At 37.9% G+C, this 17,282-nt stretch overlaps 2 protein-coding genes across 3 annotated transcripts; one reads left to right on the forward strand and one right to left on the reverse strand.

Moving 5' to 3' along the window:
• The first annotated feature begins 1,444 nt into the window (after positions 1 to 1,444).
• On the forward strand, positions 1,445 to 4,092 carry atp5l (ATP synthase, H+ transporting, mitochondrial F0 complex, subunit g). Its single transcript, XM_024394812.2, has 3 exons — positions 1,445 to 1,600; positions 3,483 to 3,643; positions 3,910 to 4,092. Exons 1-3 carry the CDS (start codon positions 1,549 to 1,551, stop codon positions 4,006 to 4,008), a joined length of 312 nt encoding a protein of 103 aa, XP_024250580.1. The 5' UTR covers positions 1,445 to 1,548; the 3' UTR covers positions 4,009 to 4,092.
• Positions 4,093 to 4,944: 852 nt separating this feature from the next.
• ift22 (intraflagellar transport 22 homolog (Chlamydomonas)) lies at positions 4,945 to 12,988 on the reverse strand. 2 transcript variants are annotated; one of them, XM_024394810.2, is made up of 5 exons: positions 12,667 to 12,988; positions 6,703 to 6,785; positions 6,488 to 6,577; positions 6,067 to 6,269; positions 4,945 to 5,435 (listed from the first exon to the last, which is right to left on the reverse strand). In XM_024394810.2, the coding sequence occupies exons 1-5, from the start codon at positions 12,682 to 12,684 to the stop codon at positions 5,287 to 5,289; spliced, it is 543 nt and encodes a 180-aa protein (XP_024250578.1). In that variant the 5' UTR covers positions 12,685 to 12,988; the 3' UTR covers positions 4,945 to 5,286. The 2 variants fall into 2 exon arrangements, with proteins under 2 accessions (XP_024250578.1, XP_024250577.1); XM_024394809.2 differs by lacking the exon at positions 12,667 to 12,988 and adding an exon at positions 7,082 to 7,732.
• Between the last annotated feature and the right edge of the window lie 4,294 nt (positions 12,989 to 17,282).

The following is a 17,282-nucleotide window of genomic DNA, read 5'->3' on the forward strand; positions in this document are numbered from 1 at the left end:
GACCTGGGAGATGTTCCAATGCCTCGCAAAGAAGGGCACCTATTGGTAAATAAAAAAGCAGACATTAAATGTCCATTTTGAGCATGATGAAGGTTTTCATTACACTTTGGATGGTGTATCAATACACCTAATCACTGCAAAGATACATGCGTCCTTCGTAAATCAGTTGCCGAAAAGGAAGGAAACCACTTAGGGATTTCATCAATTTGTGACTTTAAAATAGTTACAGAATTGAATGGCTGTGATAGGAGAAAACTGAGGATGGATCAACAATGTTGTAGTTACTCCACAATACTAACCTAATTGAGAGGGAAAATAAGGAAGCCTTTACAGAAAACAGAATCTCATGAAGACAAAGTGTTATGTTTGGGGCAAATCAAATACAACACAACAATAATTACAACAATTACTGAGTACTACATATTTTCAAGCATAGTGGTGGCTGCATCATGTTATGGTTATGCTTGTAATCGTTAAGGACTGGGGAGTTTTTCAGGATAAAAAATAAACGGAATGGAGCTAAGCACAGGTGGTTTTCCTAGAGGAAAACCTGGTTCAGTCTGCTTTCCACCAGAGTTACAGTTTTGACGTAAATCTGCTTGAAAACCTATGGCAAGACTTGAAAATTGTTATCTAGCCATGATCACCAGCACAGTTGACAGAGCTTTAAAGAATTTTGAAAAGAACAATGTGCAAATATTGTACATTCCAGGTTTGCAAAGCTCTTAGAGACTTACCCGGAAAGACTCACAGATGTAATCTTTGCCAAAGGTGATTCTAACCTTCACAATTTCGCAGTGGTGTGAATACTTATGTAAATGACATATTTCTGTATTTCATTTTCAATAAATGTGCAAACATAAAATTTAAAAAATGTGTTCACTTTGTCATTAAGTTGTATTGTGTGTAAAAAAAATGTAATCCATTTTGAATTCAGTCTTTAACAACAAAATGTGGAATAAATCAAGGTCTATGCATACTTTCTGAAGGAACTGTAACATAATACATAGGCCTGTATATAAATGCAAAAAACCCAAAACAATAAGCATCATTTTTTAAAATTTGGACATACAAATAATATAAGGCCAATATGCCTCACAATTGATGAATATTTCAGCTCCCCAAGCCCTGAGTGCATCCTTTCCCCCAGCTGCTCTGATATAACAAATTAAATCGGTGAAAGCAATATGGCAGAAGTCTGCTATAGTGATGTGTACCTATCCAGTGCTTTTTCAGATCAGATATAGTGGAAAGAAAGTGTGGAGATTTACCGACACTTGGTTCAATTTGTTACAGTCTGTTGTTGCCATGAAAAACAGATTGTTCACATTTGAGAAGGATTACGTGGGGGGAAAGAATAACAAGCACACACTAATTTACATCCATTCAGTGTCCATGCGTTACATGAGGCAGTGCTGCAGCTATTTATGTTCAGGCAATTCATAAGGCAGCCCCACTTGAAGGGTCCTTCTAGCTGGAGGTGACATTCGCAGTTGCAGCAGACAAGCCGGTAAGAGAAGTCGTGAAAATTACTCAAAATAAAGCATCATGGCACAGGCAGTCCAGAAACTGGTGGCCAAAGTACCTACTTTGATCGGAGGTAAGTCTAGTTATTTCGTTTGGACATTAGCTAAACCTTGACGCTTTTAAACATGCATGTTATTGCAGTCCAACTGACAGTCAAGCTTGCATGGCCTGGTTCTGCTGTCAATGTTAACTACGTTAGCACATTCTCCCGACTGCAACTAACTACTCAAACTTGATAACTAACTAGCTAACTAACAAGCCGTCCCCCCTTAATCATGAATAAAAATGTCTCAAAATGAACATTAACTATATGAGGTTACTAATTTTAGTACTGTAGTTAGTTACTAAGTTAGCTTTATCTAGCTGGCTAACGGTATAGTAAATAACTTAAGTTACCTAATGATGTAGCCTCAGATTTAATATTTGATGTAGGCAGTTAGCTAAATGTCAACCTCAGGTGTTCTGACAATCTGAGTCACCTAGCTCTCAACTGTAGTCTGATTTAATCATGCTTTAATACCAAATTTAATTGGTATATACAGCCATAAGCTAATGCCTGTAAAATTCGTGTAAATGGACGGCAGGTAGCCAAGAGGTTAGTGTTGGGCCAGTATCCGAAAGGTCGCTGTTTCGAACACCCTAACCGACAAGGTAAAAAAGGTGTTGCTATGCCCTTCAGCTCCACGGGCGCCATACTATGGATGACTCTGTAAAAGAACACATTTTACTGGATGGTGTATGTGACAGTCAAAATACTTATACCAGGGTTTTAATTGATAAAAAAAAAAACTTTTCTACTTTGTAGAATAATAGTGAAGAAATCAATTGAAATAACACATGCTCATGTCGTAACCAAAAGTGTACAACAAATCCAAATATATTTTATATTCTTCAAAGTAGCCTCCTTTACCTTGACAGCTTGGTTCATTCTTGGCATTCTCTCAACCAGCTTCACCTGGAATGCTTTTCCAAAAGTCTTGAAGGAGTTCCCACATGCTGAGTACTTGTTGGCTGCATTTCTGCATTTCCTTCACTCTGCGGTCTAACTCAACGCAAACCATCTCAATTGGATTGAGGTCTGGTGATTGTGTCGGCCAGGTCATCTGATGCAGCACTCCATCACTCTCCTTCTTGGTCAAATAGCCCTTACACAGCCTGGAGATGTGTTGGGTCATTGTTCTGTTGAAAAACAAATGATAGCCCCACTAAGAGCAAACCAGATGGGATGGTGTATCACTGCAGAATATATGCCTGGAATTCTAAATAAAACCCTTGACTGAGTAGCCCTAATAAATGCTAAACTATTCCTTACAAGCACAGGTTGTCTGTGTGGTTTGTCCTTCAACAGCTCGAAATTTGGTTTGTCACTGAGGTAAAGTTAGTTTTGATTCTCTTGTCAATAGCTATTGAACAAAGCATGCCATGAAATTGTATTTTGAATCGGGAGGATGGTGAACAATCAACACTTTTTGTTACCTTTTTTTATTCTGATTTCAATCTTCAATCTAAAATGTTTTTGAAATGTGGATTGTTCTCCACTGATTCAGAATATACAATTGTCATGGCATACTTGGTTCAATAACTATTGATGAGAACCAAATGTCCAGTAAGACGTACTTTACCCTGTAAAACCGACCCATATACCTACCGGCTCTCTAAAAGGTTGGGTAAACGATACTTTCCTGTGGATATTTTGTCCAGCAGCTGATGGACAAACCGCACAGACAACCAGTAGAGTACTTTTGTCTTTTAATTTATTTTTACATGTAATTTTATCCAACATTCTGTGTTGTAAGGAATATTTACACATTTTTGCAGGCATTAGCTTCAGGTTGTATATACCAATTTGTGTATCTCACCTGTAAAACTCTTATGCTAGCTATGTTTCTTGTCTAGCTTGACCCAAGTGTTCAGCAGAGGACACATTTCATGACATGTATATTATGTTCTTTCAGCCGCTGCTACCTACTCCAAGCCCCGTCTAGCAACCTTCTGGCACTATGCTAAAGTCGAGCTCGTGCCCCCTTCCCCTGCCGAGATTCCCCAGGCCATTATTGGGATCAAAAACATTGTCACCGGTGTCAACAGTGGACGCCTTGGACAGACCACAGTGAAGGTGAAAACTGGGAAGATTGTTTGAATAATTGCAATACTGTATAAGTAGCTAGCTATTTCTTTGTTACCCATTGGATTCTGACTGTGGGTGTTTAACAAGTAGTCCCTTCATAAACAAAATAAATGCTTCTTAAGATTGACGTAAGCCACAATCCACGAGTAGACATTAGGTCTACACCGTAACCATTTGGGAAATATGGAATTGTCTCTGAATAGATTCACGTTGTTTTAAGGTGTGACTTGCATCTCAATATGCTTTTGTTACAGGATGCATTCAGAAATGGATTGGTGTGCACTGAAGTGTTGATGTGGTTCTACATTGGAGAGTGCATCGGGAAAGGAGGCATTGTTGGATACGCTGTATAAATCGGACTGTCTTGTTGCTCTGCTCTTAACTTCCACCTCAACTGGAAATCCAATTAATAAATGTATATTGTTTAAAGAACTTTAGCACTGTAACTTGGAACATTTATAACTATCATGACACTACAGGACTGCTATCAAATATATTGAAGTTGCCAACTTTCTTCTGAAACATTTTAGTAGGAAATATACTGAACAAAAATAGAAACTCATAAGATTTGACTGAGTTTGAGGAAATCAGTTAATTTAAATGTGTTAGGCCCTAATCTATGATTTCACATGACTGGGAATACAGGTATGCATCTGTTCAGATACCTTAAAATGGGCCTCACGATCTTGTCATGTTATTTGTGTATTCAAGTTGCCAATGGATAAAATGCAACTGTTCGTTGTCTGTAATTTATGCCTGCCATAACCTCACCATGGGCCACTTTTAAATAAGTTGACAGCTCAACCGTCGGATGGACTGCCATATTCTAAAACTAGTTTCCTCTAACTTATGGCAGGGAAATGAACATTAAATTCTCTGCCAACAGCTCGTGGACATTTCTGCAGTCAGCATGCCAATTGCATGCTCTCAACATCTGTGGCATTGAGACAACTGCACATTGGAGTGGCCTTATTGTCCCCAGCACAATGATGGCCTAGCAACCTGTTTTTATTTAACCTTAACTAGGGAAGTCTTAAGAATTTGTTCTTAATGATGGCCTAGGAACAGTGGGTTAACTGCCTTGTTCAGGGGCAGAACAGATTTTTACCTTGTCAGCTTGGGGATTTGATCTAGTCGGCTACCTGCCGGCCCAGGTGTAATGTAATGGTTGTGCTGTTTAGTCAGCTTCTTGATATGCCACACCTGGATGGTGGATGGATTTTCTTGGCAAAGGAGAAATGCTCAATAACAGGGATATAAACATGAGAGCAATAAGCTTTGTGCATATGGAACATTTCTGGGATATTTTATTTCAGCTCATGAAACATGACCAACACATTACATGTTGCATTTTTCAGAATTTATAAAAGACAATTTTAAGCATTTGTCTGCACACATAATATCCAAGTGCAGTTGGTTGAAAGATTTCATTTCTGGTTACTTTTGCCACCAACTTTGGAAATAGGGTGGAATTATGTTTTGGAAAAGCACAAGTGCAGCTGATTCATTAAAGTTAGAAATACCTGTGTGTGTAAAAAAAAAAAAGTCTGGTTGCAGAGCCTTTGACTGCAGAGTATCTAGTGGAGTCTAAATCCAACCTTCGATAGATGAAGCTTTGGTTCGGGATGATCTTAAGTAATGATAGACATCTCCTCTCGCTCCCGGCTCTCTGACAGTGTTTGCACAATGTTCTCCAAGTACCTGCGGAACCCCTGCCGCACATCTTCAGGATCTTCCTCCAGGTTAGAGTGACTCAATGGTAACCTGTTCAAATGCGAAGCTACACACACGACAAAACATGTCAAAGAAATGCAACTGATAATTGTCCTCATTAGGTATGAATTGAAAAGCAGTGGTGTATGGCCTGTCTGAAGGCCCAGTGCAGTCAAATGTGATTGGGTTGGAAAAACTGAAACATTTAGTTTTAGTGTAAGGGCTGTTTGAAAAGAGCCTGAAATGTCCACCTGTTTTGGTGGGATGGAGTTTTGGCCTTCCTGGTAACATCACCAGGTGGTATAAGTTAATATACCAATAGGATTTTCAAACCTCTCAATAACAGCTAGTTCAGGTTACATATCACTCCCATTAGGCTCATCCAATTAGGTCCCTCAGACCACTCCTACACAGCCCTAGCAAATGTATTGCTTGAGCATTAGCTATTTGCTAAGAAGCTACTTTTACCATTTTATTTGGAAAAACAGTAAGGTACTTAATTGTTACCTATACATGATTTGATAGAGAACTGCTACATTGGGCCTTAAGTGGCATGATGACAAATGGCATGTACTCGCATAAGGTTGCTTTAGCAGCGGGGGCATTGGAAATATTGAAATGTCATTCAAAGGAAAGATGCTCCTACAGTGCACTAGAAAAAGATACAATGTAACAAGCTTGTTGATAATTAGTCCTACCTAGGTTGGGTCTTCCATTATCTACTCCACTGCCAGGCTTGTGGTGGGCCATCAATAGACACTGCCTGTCCTGTAGCCCCTGTGAGGAGATGAACATGGAGTACCATGTCTCTACTTCTGTTAGGTGGTGTGGCATGGCTGGGTTGAACACTATCACCACACCATTGGAGTCTTTCATCAATGCTGGCCAGCACGACTCAAACCTGCATCGGAAATGACAATTTGGAAGAATTGTAGCTTTGATTAGATTGACATAACTGCAATGCAGTACTCTTTGCTGTGAATGGTGATGGACAGAAAAGTAAATTACACTACTGAAATGGTTATTTGACTAATTCTGTTGAGCGAATCTGTGTTAGGTGTACAGTTCAGCTGTGAAATGAGTTTGAAACGTGTTTGAAAAAGCACTATTGGTCCTTACTTGAAATCTCCAGCACAGTCCCAAAGTTCCACCTCACATGTCAAGGATTTGTCCCCACTTCCCTCATACTGAGATTCAAACTCCAGTATCCTTGGAACAACACAATGGTTAAATGGTGCACAAGCCATCATTTGGAGTTGTAGACATCCGCTACCAAGCTTTTGCTGATTGACAAATCTGATGCTGGAACTGGGCGATATGAGTCCTCAATTTACCTGACACCTTGAGTAGGACAGTATTCCCCTCCTACTGCATCCACGGTGTCAGAGAGAAAGTTGGCTAGAACTGTTTTTCCAGACTGAAACACAACGGAAGATCTGTTTCATCAATTTTCACTGGAGAGATAAATGCCAATATCTTTCATTTACAACCCACCTAACCTAGCCTGGTCTCACATCTGTTTGTACTCTTGCCAACTCCATTGCTGTAATTGTCAAGTGAGTGTTTGGAATGCAAATTCCATAAGGAGTAGTCAAAGAGAGCAGAAACAGACTGGCACCCATGATACATCGTACCCAATGAATCCAAACAATTCATCATTGCTAGCCCGCCGCAAAATAAATACCTAATGTGTAAATAGCTCTTTCGTCTTACCTCACTTGGTCCAATTAAAAGCAGTTTTGCTTTGAACATCTCCCCTTCACTTGTGTTGATAGCTTGTCCAGATTAACGTTAGCTAGCTGCTAGGCGTTGCTAGCTGAACAAATCTGCTAACGTTAGCTAATTATTAGTACCAAGCTGCTAAATGCAAGCTACTCGACAATGAAAAAGGTAGATAACTATATTTTAAAACAATATGCAAACTTTCTTCTGATTCCAATACTTTATTGTTCTAGCACAATATATAGCTAACACATGCAACGTAAAACATCCCTTGCTAAATAGCTAGTGATGACGTATGTAAACATATTCGTCATCTCTATGGTTTCCAAGGCAGACGGGTGGCCCCAGGGTTGCCAGGTAATAATCAACGACCACTCAAAACCAGCCAACAAATCCTGTGAACTAGCACTTTTTTCTGAAGCAAGAGTAGATGCCACATTTTTCCAATAAACCCTTTTCCATAACGTTATCGAGCGACGTAATATCGACGTAATTTGTAACGACGTCTCCATCAAATAATTATTATTGCCAGTTTAACATGAAATTAAAGGAATTTGTCTATTTATTTACCTTTATTTAACCAGGTAGGCAAGTTGAGAACAAGTTCTCATTTACAATTGCGACCTGGCCAAGATAAAGCAAAGCAGTTCGACAGATACAACGACACAGAGTTACACATGGAGTAAAACAAACATACAGTCAATAATACAGTATAAACAAGTCTATATACAATGTGAGCAAATGAGGTGAGAAGGGAGGTAAAGGCAAAAAAGGCCATGGTGGCAAAGTAAATACAATATAGCAAGTAAAACACTGGAATGGTAGTTTTGCAGTGGAAGAATGTGCAAAGTAGAAATAAAAATAATGGGGTGCAAAGGAGCAAAATAAATAAATGAATTAAAATTAAATACAGTTGGGAAAGAGGTAGTTGTTTGGGCTAAATTATAGGTGGGCTATGTCTATGCCACGAGAATAAGATCATTCAACCTTATTACTCCCCAGACCATTTTCCATTAATGGATGTCGATTTAAAGTGGAATTGACAGCGTTTCAGCACATGAAATCTGACCATATACACCCCCGGGAATAATATGCCACTTTTCTTTTTCTATTTTTCTGACAAGTGGTCTTTTTTATTGTCATAAATTCATAGAATCAAATCAAATGGTATTTTTCTAATGTGCCGAATACAACAGGTGTAGGCTTTACAGTGAAATGCTTACTTAAAATCCATTAACTAGCAATGCAGTTTTAAGAAAAAAAAGTATTAAGAATGTATTTACTAAATAAACAATAAATAAACACAAATACAATTTAAAAGAAGAAAATAGAATGTTTGGGAATTACGTATTCTATTTTAGAACCACTTCATATAGGGTCTATGTTTTGTTTTTTTTGTCTTTAAAAAAAATTCAAAATACAGATCAACATTTTACATTCTTACATCATACAAAACAGAATGCAGGTATTAACGAGAAAATACTGGAAAAATATATATATATATATATTCTCGTGCAATTGTAATCACTCTGAAAAAATATTATTGTCGTGATTTAGGAAAATGTTATTCTTGCTATTGTTCACTAATGTTTTAATAAAATAGTTAAATTACATTTTTTTCAATTGTAATTTTGGTATAGAATTTTGGAATTTTTGTTTGTGTATGAAGTATTTGGCAAGAAGAATAAAAAAATTCACAATTTCAGTGGTCTTGTTATCATTGCAATAGTAACATATTATATATTTTTATATCTTACAAGCATTTCACTACACTCGCATTAACATCTGCTAACCATGTGTGTGTGACAAATAAAATTTGATTTGATTTTTGATTTGATGTCAAAAACATAGGTAGTGTTCATAATGGTAAATAAGTACTTTGCAAGGTTTCCCCAAAATCCTGACACAAATTTACATTCAAAGAACAAGTGAGACAAATTCTCACCTTCTTTTTCACAGAAAATGCAGATATCATTAATAGGCACAAATTTGGAAATCATAGAATTACATGGATATATCTTATGTAAAATTTTGAAACTTTGTTTGGTATACAATATTTGAAAGGCCTTAACCATGCATTTTTCCAGAATAATAATAAGTAATAAGCATGTTCCAGAAAAACTTTCTTCTCGGTGTAAGTTGGTTTTGTGAATGAAGAATTTGTCTTATATATTTATTACAACAAGATTTCTCAAGTAAGTCTATGCCTTCTGATCTGAGTTCTGGATAAAATTTGTGATCATTACCAAAGCTAAGATGAGTTTTCATTAGTGTAGTTAGAACACTGGGTACGGCTTTGATCACAGAAATAAACTCTCTGAAAGGTATTGGAAACTCTTTCAAAGTTATAAATTGTTCATATGTGAGAATATTACCTTTGTTGTCGAAAACATCAAGAACAAAGTCAATATTCCTCTCATGCCAGCTGTGGTAGAACAATGACTTATTCCTTACAGTTATGTCTGAATTATTCCACAAAAGAGCTTTAAGAATTTTGCAGGAAACTTTAATGGCCTGAAAATTTTCCAGGCCATTAAAGCTTGTTGGTGAAACCTAGCCAATTTAGCAGGTAATCGTTCAGGAATATAATTACATTCCAGTAAAAATGTAAGACCTCCCAACTTATTAAACACATTATTTGTAATGAAATACCATATTGAATCAGTATTGATCAAACATCTTTTCAACCTTTATCTTGAAAGTGTTATGTATGTCAACAAAATCCAACACTTCTAGACCGCCTTCAGCTCTTTTGTTAGAAATGACTGACTTTTCAGTTTGTGAGACTTATTTTTCAAAATGAAGTCAAGAAAGGTCTTATTGATCTTTTTACAAGTAGCAGGATTTACACATACCGATAATGAGGGGTACACAAAACGAGACAGTCCCTCTGCCTTGGACAGAAGTACTCTCCCAAGTGTAGAAAGATCTCTTTGTAGCCAATTATTGAAAATATTTTTGGTTTTCTTAATTTTAGGAGAAAAATTCAAATATTGTCTGATTAAGTGTTTTTTTTGACAGATATATTCCTAAATATTTAACAGTCCTTTACAGGAATATTTTCTATTTCTTTATCATCAGAGTCAAATAAACATAAGATTTCACATTTAGAAACATTCAGTTTTAATCCTGATGCAATAGAAAATGCAGTTATAGCATTAAGGGCATGGGCGACCTGGGCTTTGTCTCTTAAGAAAAGAGTAGTATCATCAGCCAGTTTCTTTGTTAAAAATGGTTAAGCCATACAGATTTCATTATTCAGAATATCTAGAGATAGAAGTTCCACAACCAAAATTAATAAAAATGGCGAAATTGGGCATCCCTGTCGTACACTTCTGTTGATACTGAATATTTTGGAAGTATTAAGGTTTAGTAACACAGAACTATTTATATCTTTGTAAAAACATGCAAATTTCTTTGATAAAATTTTCACCAAATCCAAAAAGTTTGAGACCTAAAGAGAAATTCATGTTCAATTGTGTCAAAGGCTTTACAGAAGTCCAAAAATAAGACAACCACATCTGAGTCAATTGCATCTGAATAATCTATAAGGTCCAAGACTAAACGAATGTTTGAGCTTATGTGACGGCCCTTCATAAATCCTGTTTGAGTCTAATTTATAATGGTATCTATTTCTTTCTTTAATCTTTTGGCATAAACCAGAGCAATCAATGTGTAATCAATATGTAATAAAGTAATTGGTCTTCAATTGTCAATGAGAGAAGGGTCTTTATTGGGCTTCAGAATCAATTAAATAAGGCCCTGTTTCATAGTGGAGACAATGACAAGCTTTTAATGCAATCTTGAAACATATTAAAAATCGGGTCTTCTAGTAACTTTTTTTTCACCTTTATTTAACCAGGTAGGCTAGTTGAGAACAAGTTCTCATTTGCAACTGCGACCTGCCCAAGATAAAGCAAAGCAGTTCGACACATACAAAAACACATGGAATAAACAAACATACAATCAATAACACAGTAGAAAAATCTAGTCAAATATACAGCATGTGCCAATGAGGTAGGATAAGATACAATGGATAAGATGCAATAGAACTCCCAAAACTGTCCATAGAATTCAGAGCCTCTCTAATTTCTTCAATTGACACAGGTGAATCGCAAACTGAGTGGAAATCATCCTCAATTAAAGGGACATAATTCTGAATGTGGCAAATGTAGCTTTCACAACCATCTTCCTGAAATTGAGAGCTGTAAAGATTTTTATAAAAGGAATTGACAAATTATGATATTGTAATGGGATCTTTGCATAAAACATTGTTAATTTTGAGTGCAGTTATAGATTTTCTTTTGTAGTTTCTCTTTTCAAGTGCAAAAAAGTAACTAGTGTTTCACAATTCATGTTCAATTGTGTCAAAGGCTTTACAGAAGTCCAAAAATAAGACAACCCCTTTTCAGTCCATTTAGTGTGTTGTTTAATTTCCAATATCCTCGAGTACCTTTTGATTTTTTTGTATCTTGTAAATTCTAGGAAATCAAGTGATGATCAGAAAAGGGAGCCAACTGATGAGCTACATCTATAACAAATTGTAACAAAAAAGGGAAAATTAGGAATAAATCTTTTCTAGATTTCTGTCACATAGATTTGTTGGTCCAGGTATAACCCTGTGCATCTGGATTAAAATAATGCCAGGCATCCTTAACACAGAGATCCTTGCATGATGTAGTGATAATATTGCTATTCTGAGGGCTTTGACTCGTTCTAGGAGGAAAACGATCAGCATATGCATCAGGTGTTTCATTAAAATCCCCTGAAATAATTAGAAAAGCCTCTGAGTATTTGTTGCTTAAATCCTGTACTTTCTTGGTAAAATGGGTCTTATTATGAGCATGTGAGCTATGTCCGTATACATTACAAATGATAAAAACAGCATTGTCAAGTTTAACAGTTACTATGACCAATCTCCGGTCTTGTGAAGATGTGGATTCTAGAAAGTCACCATTAAATGTGTGAATAAGTATCAAAACACCAGCAGATTTTTTAAATTTTAAGAACAAATTCTTATTTTCAATGACGACCTAGGAACAGTGGGTTAACTGCCTATTCAGGAGCAGAAAGACAGATTTGTACCTTGTCAGCTTGGGGATTTGAACTTACAACCTTTCGGTTACTAGTCCAACGCTCTAGGCTACCCTGCCGACCCAGAATGATTTGATCCATGACTGAAATAGACCATATCTTCCCATGTAAGGTCTGTGTTTCGTGTAGACTTACCCTAGTGTGACGTTTTGATAACAGCGCAAATCTATCTCGGACAAATTAACTTGTGTCAACATATTTGCCTATAAAATAACGTTAGTCTTTAGTGAGCTAGCCAGCTCCCCTTTCACGTGGTGACATGCTAGCTAGCATTAGCCCACCAGAGAAGCTATATTTAGCTAGCTAAATAACTCACCGTTCGTGTAGTCAGACTTTGTTCTTAACTGACTTGCCCAGTTAAATAAAGATACAATAAAAAATGGCCTGTGAAGTCAGTTAGAAATGTCAGCAGGGATGGAAATTAAGCTAGCCCAAGGCTAGTACTTTTCAGATTCTGCTAGTAGACAATGTGACACACCAACCTGACACAGCAGTGACATTTTGCCTTTACAAACCACAGATTAGGACCTGAATGTAGAAATCGTTGTCTGCTGGCCAGTGTCCAAAATCCTTGTTTACTACATCCCTGCATGTCGATTGCTTTCAGACGATCCCCGTTCTTAACTGACTTGCCTAGTTACGTAGTTTTGTAAGCTAGCTAGCCAACTTTAGCCAATAAAGGTAAGATAAACTGTTGATCTCCTAAATGACCTTAAGGCTGAGGGTTTTAACTTTCGTCTTGAGAATTAGAATCAGAAGTACAGTCATATAGCTCATGTAGAGAAATGCTATTTCTTATGCAGGTGACCAAACTATTGTTAATACAGGGCTACAACTCAAAGTAAAGCCTGTGGGGTCCCCTACAGGATAGCTCCCGCATTACACTAATTGCCAAAACCAGCGCACACACACATAATCTCCTTTGTAGCTGAACATTGTGTGCCCGAAGAGGATTCTACGATGACGGACAGACAACTGAGCCAATGGCGGAAGACTACAGACTACACCCCAGCTGAACCAATCCAAAGATCCGATCTTCCAGAATCAACCTACTTTCTGTTCTATATATAAGTGGTGTACTGATTGTAACGGTCTCTTTGCCTGCAGTTCCGTACGAACCAGCGGAGGAGCCGTAATTACGCTGTTCTAGATATCTTCACTCTGAATAAACTGTCGCTTGTCATACAATTTACCACCTTGTCTGAATCGATCCTTGACCGACTCGCCCGTCTACATATCTAATTTCTAACACTCATCACAATACTTTGCCTCTTCAGACAAATAGTACCCTAGACTGTCCTGATCTAGTTGATCATCCCAGATAATTCCTCCAGCCCAGTAGAAATGTCCCATCCACATAGTAGGATTTTAGATCTGCAGATAGACAAAAGCCCAGTCTATTTTACCCTTAGTATAGGCAACTCTGTGGGTTATGGTATTTTAATATAGATGTTACCATTTAGGTAATCAACTTTTGCTAGCAAAGTTTTTTTTTTCTTCTGTCTTTCAGATGGGAAGACCGGAAACCCAGTGACAACACTCGGGTCTGGCCCTGTATTTTCTAGAAAATGTAGCTCATCCACCATGGCAGAAGAGGAAGATTCAGACTGTCGATTTGGAAAACAAGAACAGACGATGAAAGTTGAGTGTTGAGGGACCACTTGAATTTTTAGATGCATCGACATTTTGACTTTGTCCTTTTCCCATGTTTTAGACATGAGGTGTGACATGCAGAACAGGCTCACCCCACGAGAAGCTGTGCATGATTAATTCCACCCTCAGCAAGGAGACCTGAGGGTACTCTCACTCTGGGGGTAAGACAACATTTAAGCATCACAGATATACATTTCCACTGTGCCCATGATGAAATGCACTGTGAATTGTGTTGTACTACTGAATGAAACTGAGGAGATGCACTCAAACCAGACTTTGTGATTGAACTTACGTTAACTACATTTCTTTAGTTGGCTGCTTTGAGTAACAATCTTCATTCATTATTGACTTGTTTTTCAACAATGTCAGGTACAGGCAGGGGTGACTGGGTCCTTAAGCAAGTAACACACGGGTAATAAATAATTTGAACATCACAGATATAAATGTCCACTGTGCCCAAGATCAAGTTAACTACATTACTTTAATTGGCTGCTTTGTGCAAAATGTGTTTGTAATATAACCTATTCTGTGAGCCTAGTGTGTGTATATGAACTATGTGGAATATTTTTGGACCATTAAAAACAGGTACTGTCAGGAGGAGGAGTCTGTCAGAGGTTGTCACGCTGGATGGGGATGAGAAGAAGCAGACACAAATAGGTGTTGTCAGCCACAAAACTTTAAAAAAGAAGAAGAAGCCTATTTTTTTATTTATTTTTTATTTCACCTTTATTTAACCAGGTAGGCTAGTTGAGAACGTTCTCATTTGCAACTGCGACCTGGCCAAGATAAAGCATAGCAGTGTGAACAGACAACACAGAGTTACACATGGAGTAAACAATTAACAAGTCAATAATACAGTAGAAAAAAGGAGAGTCTATATACATTGTGTGCAAAAGGCATGAGGAGGTAGGCAAATAATTACAATTTTGCAGATTAACACTGGAGTGAAAAAAGATCAGATGGTCATGTACAGGTAGAGATATTGGTGTGCAAAAGAGCAGAAAATAAAATAAATAAAAACAGTATGGGGATGAGGTAGGTAAAAATGGTTGGGCTATTTACCGATAGACTATGAACAGTGGCAGCGATCGGTTAGCTGCTCAGATAGCAGATGTTTGAAGTTGGTGAGGGAGATAAAAGTCTCCAACTTCAGCGATTTTTGCAATTCGTTCCAGTTACAGGCAGCAGAGAATTGGAACGAAAGGCGGCCAAATGAGGTGTTGGCTTTAGGGAGATACACCTGTTGGAGCGCGTGTTACGGGTGGGTGTTGCCATCGTGACCAGTGAACTGAGATAAGGCAGGGCTTTACCTAGCATGGACTTGTAGATGACCTGGAGCCAGTGGGTCTGGCGACGAATATGTAGCGAGGGCCAGCCGACTAGAGCATACAGGTCGCAGTGGTGGGTGGTATAAGGTGCTTTAGTGACAAAACGGATGGCACTGTGATAAACTGCATCCAGTTTGCTGAGTAGAGTGTTGGAAGCAATTTTGTAGATGACATCGCCGAAGTCGAGGATCGGTAGGATAGTCAGTTTTACTAGGGTAAGTTTGGCGGCGTGAGTGAAGGAGGCTTTGTTGCGGAATAGAAAGCCGACTCTTGATTTGATTTTCGATTGGAGATGTTTGATATGAGTCTGGAAGGAGAGTTTACAGTCTAGCCAGACACCTAGGTACTTATAGATGTCCACATATTCAAGGTTGGAACCATCCAGGGTGGTGATGCTGGTCAGGCGTGCGGGTGCAGGCAGCGAACGGTTGAAAAGCATGCATTTGGTTTTCCTAGCGTTTAAGAGCAGTTGGAGGCCACGGAAGGAGTGTTGTATGGCATTGAAGCTCGTTTGGAGGTTAGATAGCACAGTGTCCAAGGACGGGCCGGAAGTATATAGAATGGTGTCGTCTGCGTAGAGGTGGATCTATGAGCAGAGAACAGTTGACAAACATTTGTCTTGAAGTAGAATTACAGAAATCATTGTGGTGTTAAAACTAAACTTGAAGCTGCTTCATTGGGCATGTTGTTTATATGGATTAAACATATGTTTGAGTTGATAAATACACAGGAATATAAATTAATTTAGCGAAAAGACATGCAAGACTACTGTAACAGCAATCCTTTCAAACATGTTTTTATTATTGTAGGCTAAATAATTAATATTAGTGACTATCACTAACACTCACTCAGAATCACAGTGTTTTGTCATGTAGGACTGTTCACAGCACAAGGCCCAAATAAATCATTGTTGTGATTATTTAGGCTGTTCATGTCTCACACTAAACACTATTGAGGCCATTGTAAAAATCCGTGGGGCTTGCCTTCACTGATATTCAGCATCAAACAGCCACTGGAATGAAGCAAATAATAATCTCCTATTTGACTTAAACAGGCCATGTTAGCATTAAGTCCTTAAACAGCTTATGTAACTTTAACATCAAACAGATTCTCCTCAAGAAAAATGCCTCATTTGATTTGACAGCTCACAAACTAATCAGTCATTTAATGTAAAATAATGATGATGATAATATAAACAATTTGTACTATAATTAGCCACAACTGAAGTTCCCCTTGGGGAAAAAAATACAATTATTCTATTAAATAAAAAATTAAGGGTACACTCAGCCTTGGGTTTGCCTTGACAATAAATTGCCAGTTGATTACATGTTAGACAGATTAGGTCAAAGGCACACAAATATCAAGTCAAAGTTTATTGGTCATGTACACACATTTACAGATGTTATCGCAGGAACAGCGAAATGTTTCTAGCTTTAACAGTGCAGTAATACCCACATCAATACATTTTTTAAACCCAATGCACACATAATCATGAAAAATAATATAGAAATTAAGAAATATTAGAATGAGCAATGTCAGAGGCCGGAATATACTATATATATATATATATATATATATATATATAAAATAATCATGAGCGTCATCCCCATCGAACACCTTTGGGATGAATTGGAATGCAGCAATATTCCAACATCTAGTGGAAAGCCTTCCCAGAAGAGTGGAGGCTGTTAAAGCATCAACTACATATTAATACCCATGATTTTGGAATGAGATGTTCGACGAGCAGGTGTCCACATACTATTGGTCAGCTCTGTGCAGGCCAGTGAAGTTCTTCCACACCGATCTCGACAAACCATTTCTGTATGGACCTTGCTTTGTGCACGGAGGGCATTGTCATCCTGAAACAGGAAAGGGCCTTCTCCAAACTGTTGCTACAAAGTTGGAAGCACAGAATCATCTAGAATGTCATTGTTTGCTTTAGCTTTAAGATTTCCCTTCACTGGAACGAAAGGGCCTAGCCCCAACCATGAAAAACAGCCCCAGACCATTATTCCTCCTCCACCAAACTTTACAGCTGGCACTATGACTTGGGGCAGGTACCGTTCTCCTGGCATCCGCCAAACCCAAATTCGTCTGTTGGACTGCCAGATGGTGAA

This window comes from Oncorhynchus tshawytscha, linkage group LG30 (assembly GCF_018296145.1).
Source record: "Oncorhynchus tshawytscha isolate Ot180627B linkage group LG30, Otsh_v2.0, whole genome shotgun sequence".
In the NCBI taxonomy this organism is placed as follows: Eukaryota; Metazoa; Chordata; class Actinopteri; order Salmoniformes; family Salmonidae; genus Oncorhynchus; species Oncorhynchus tshawytscha.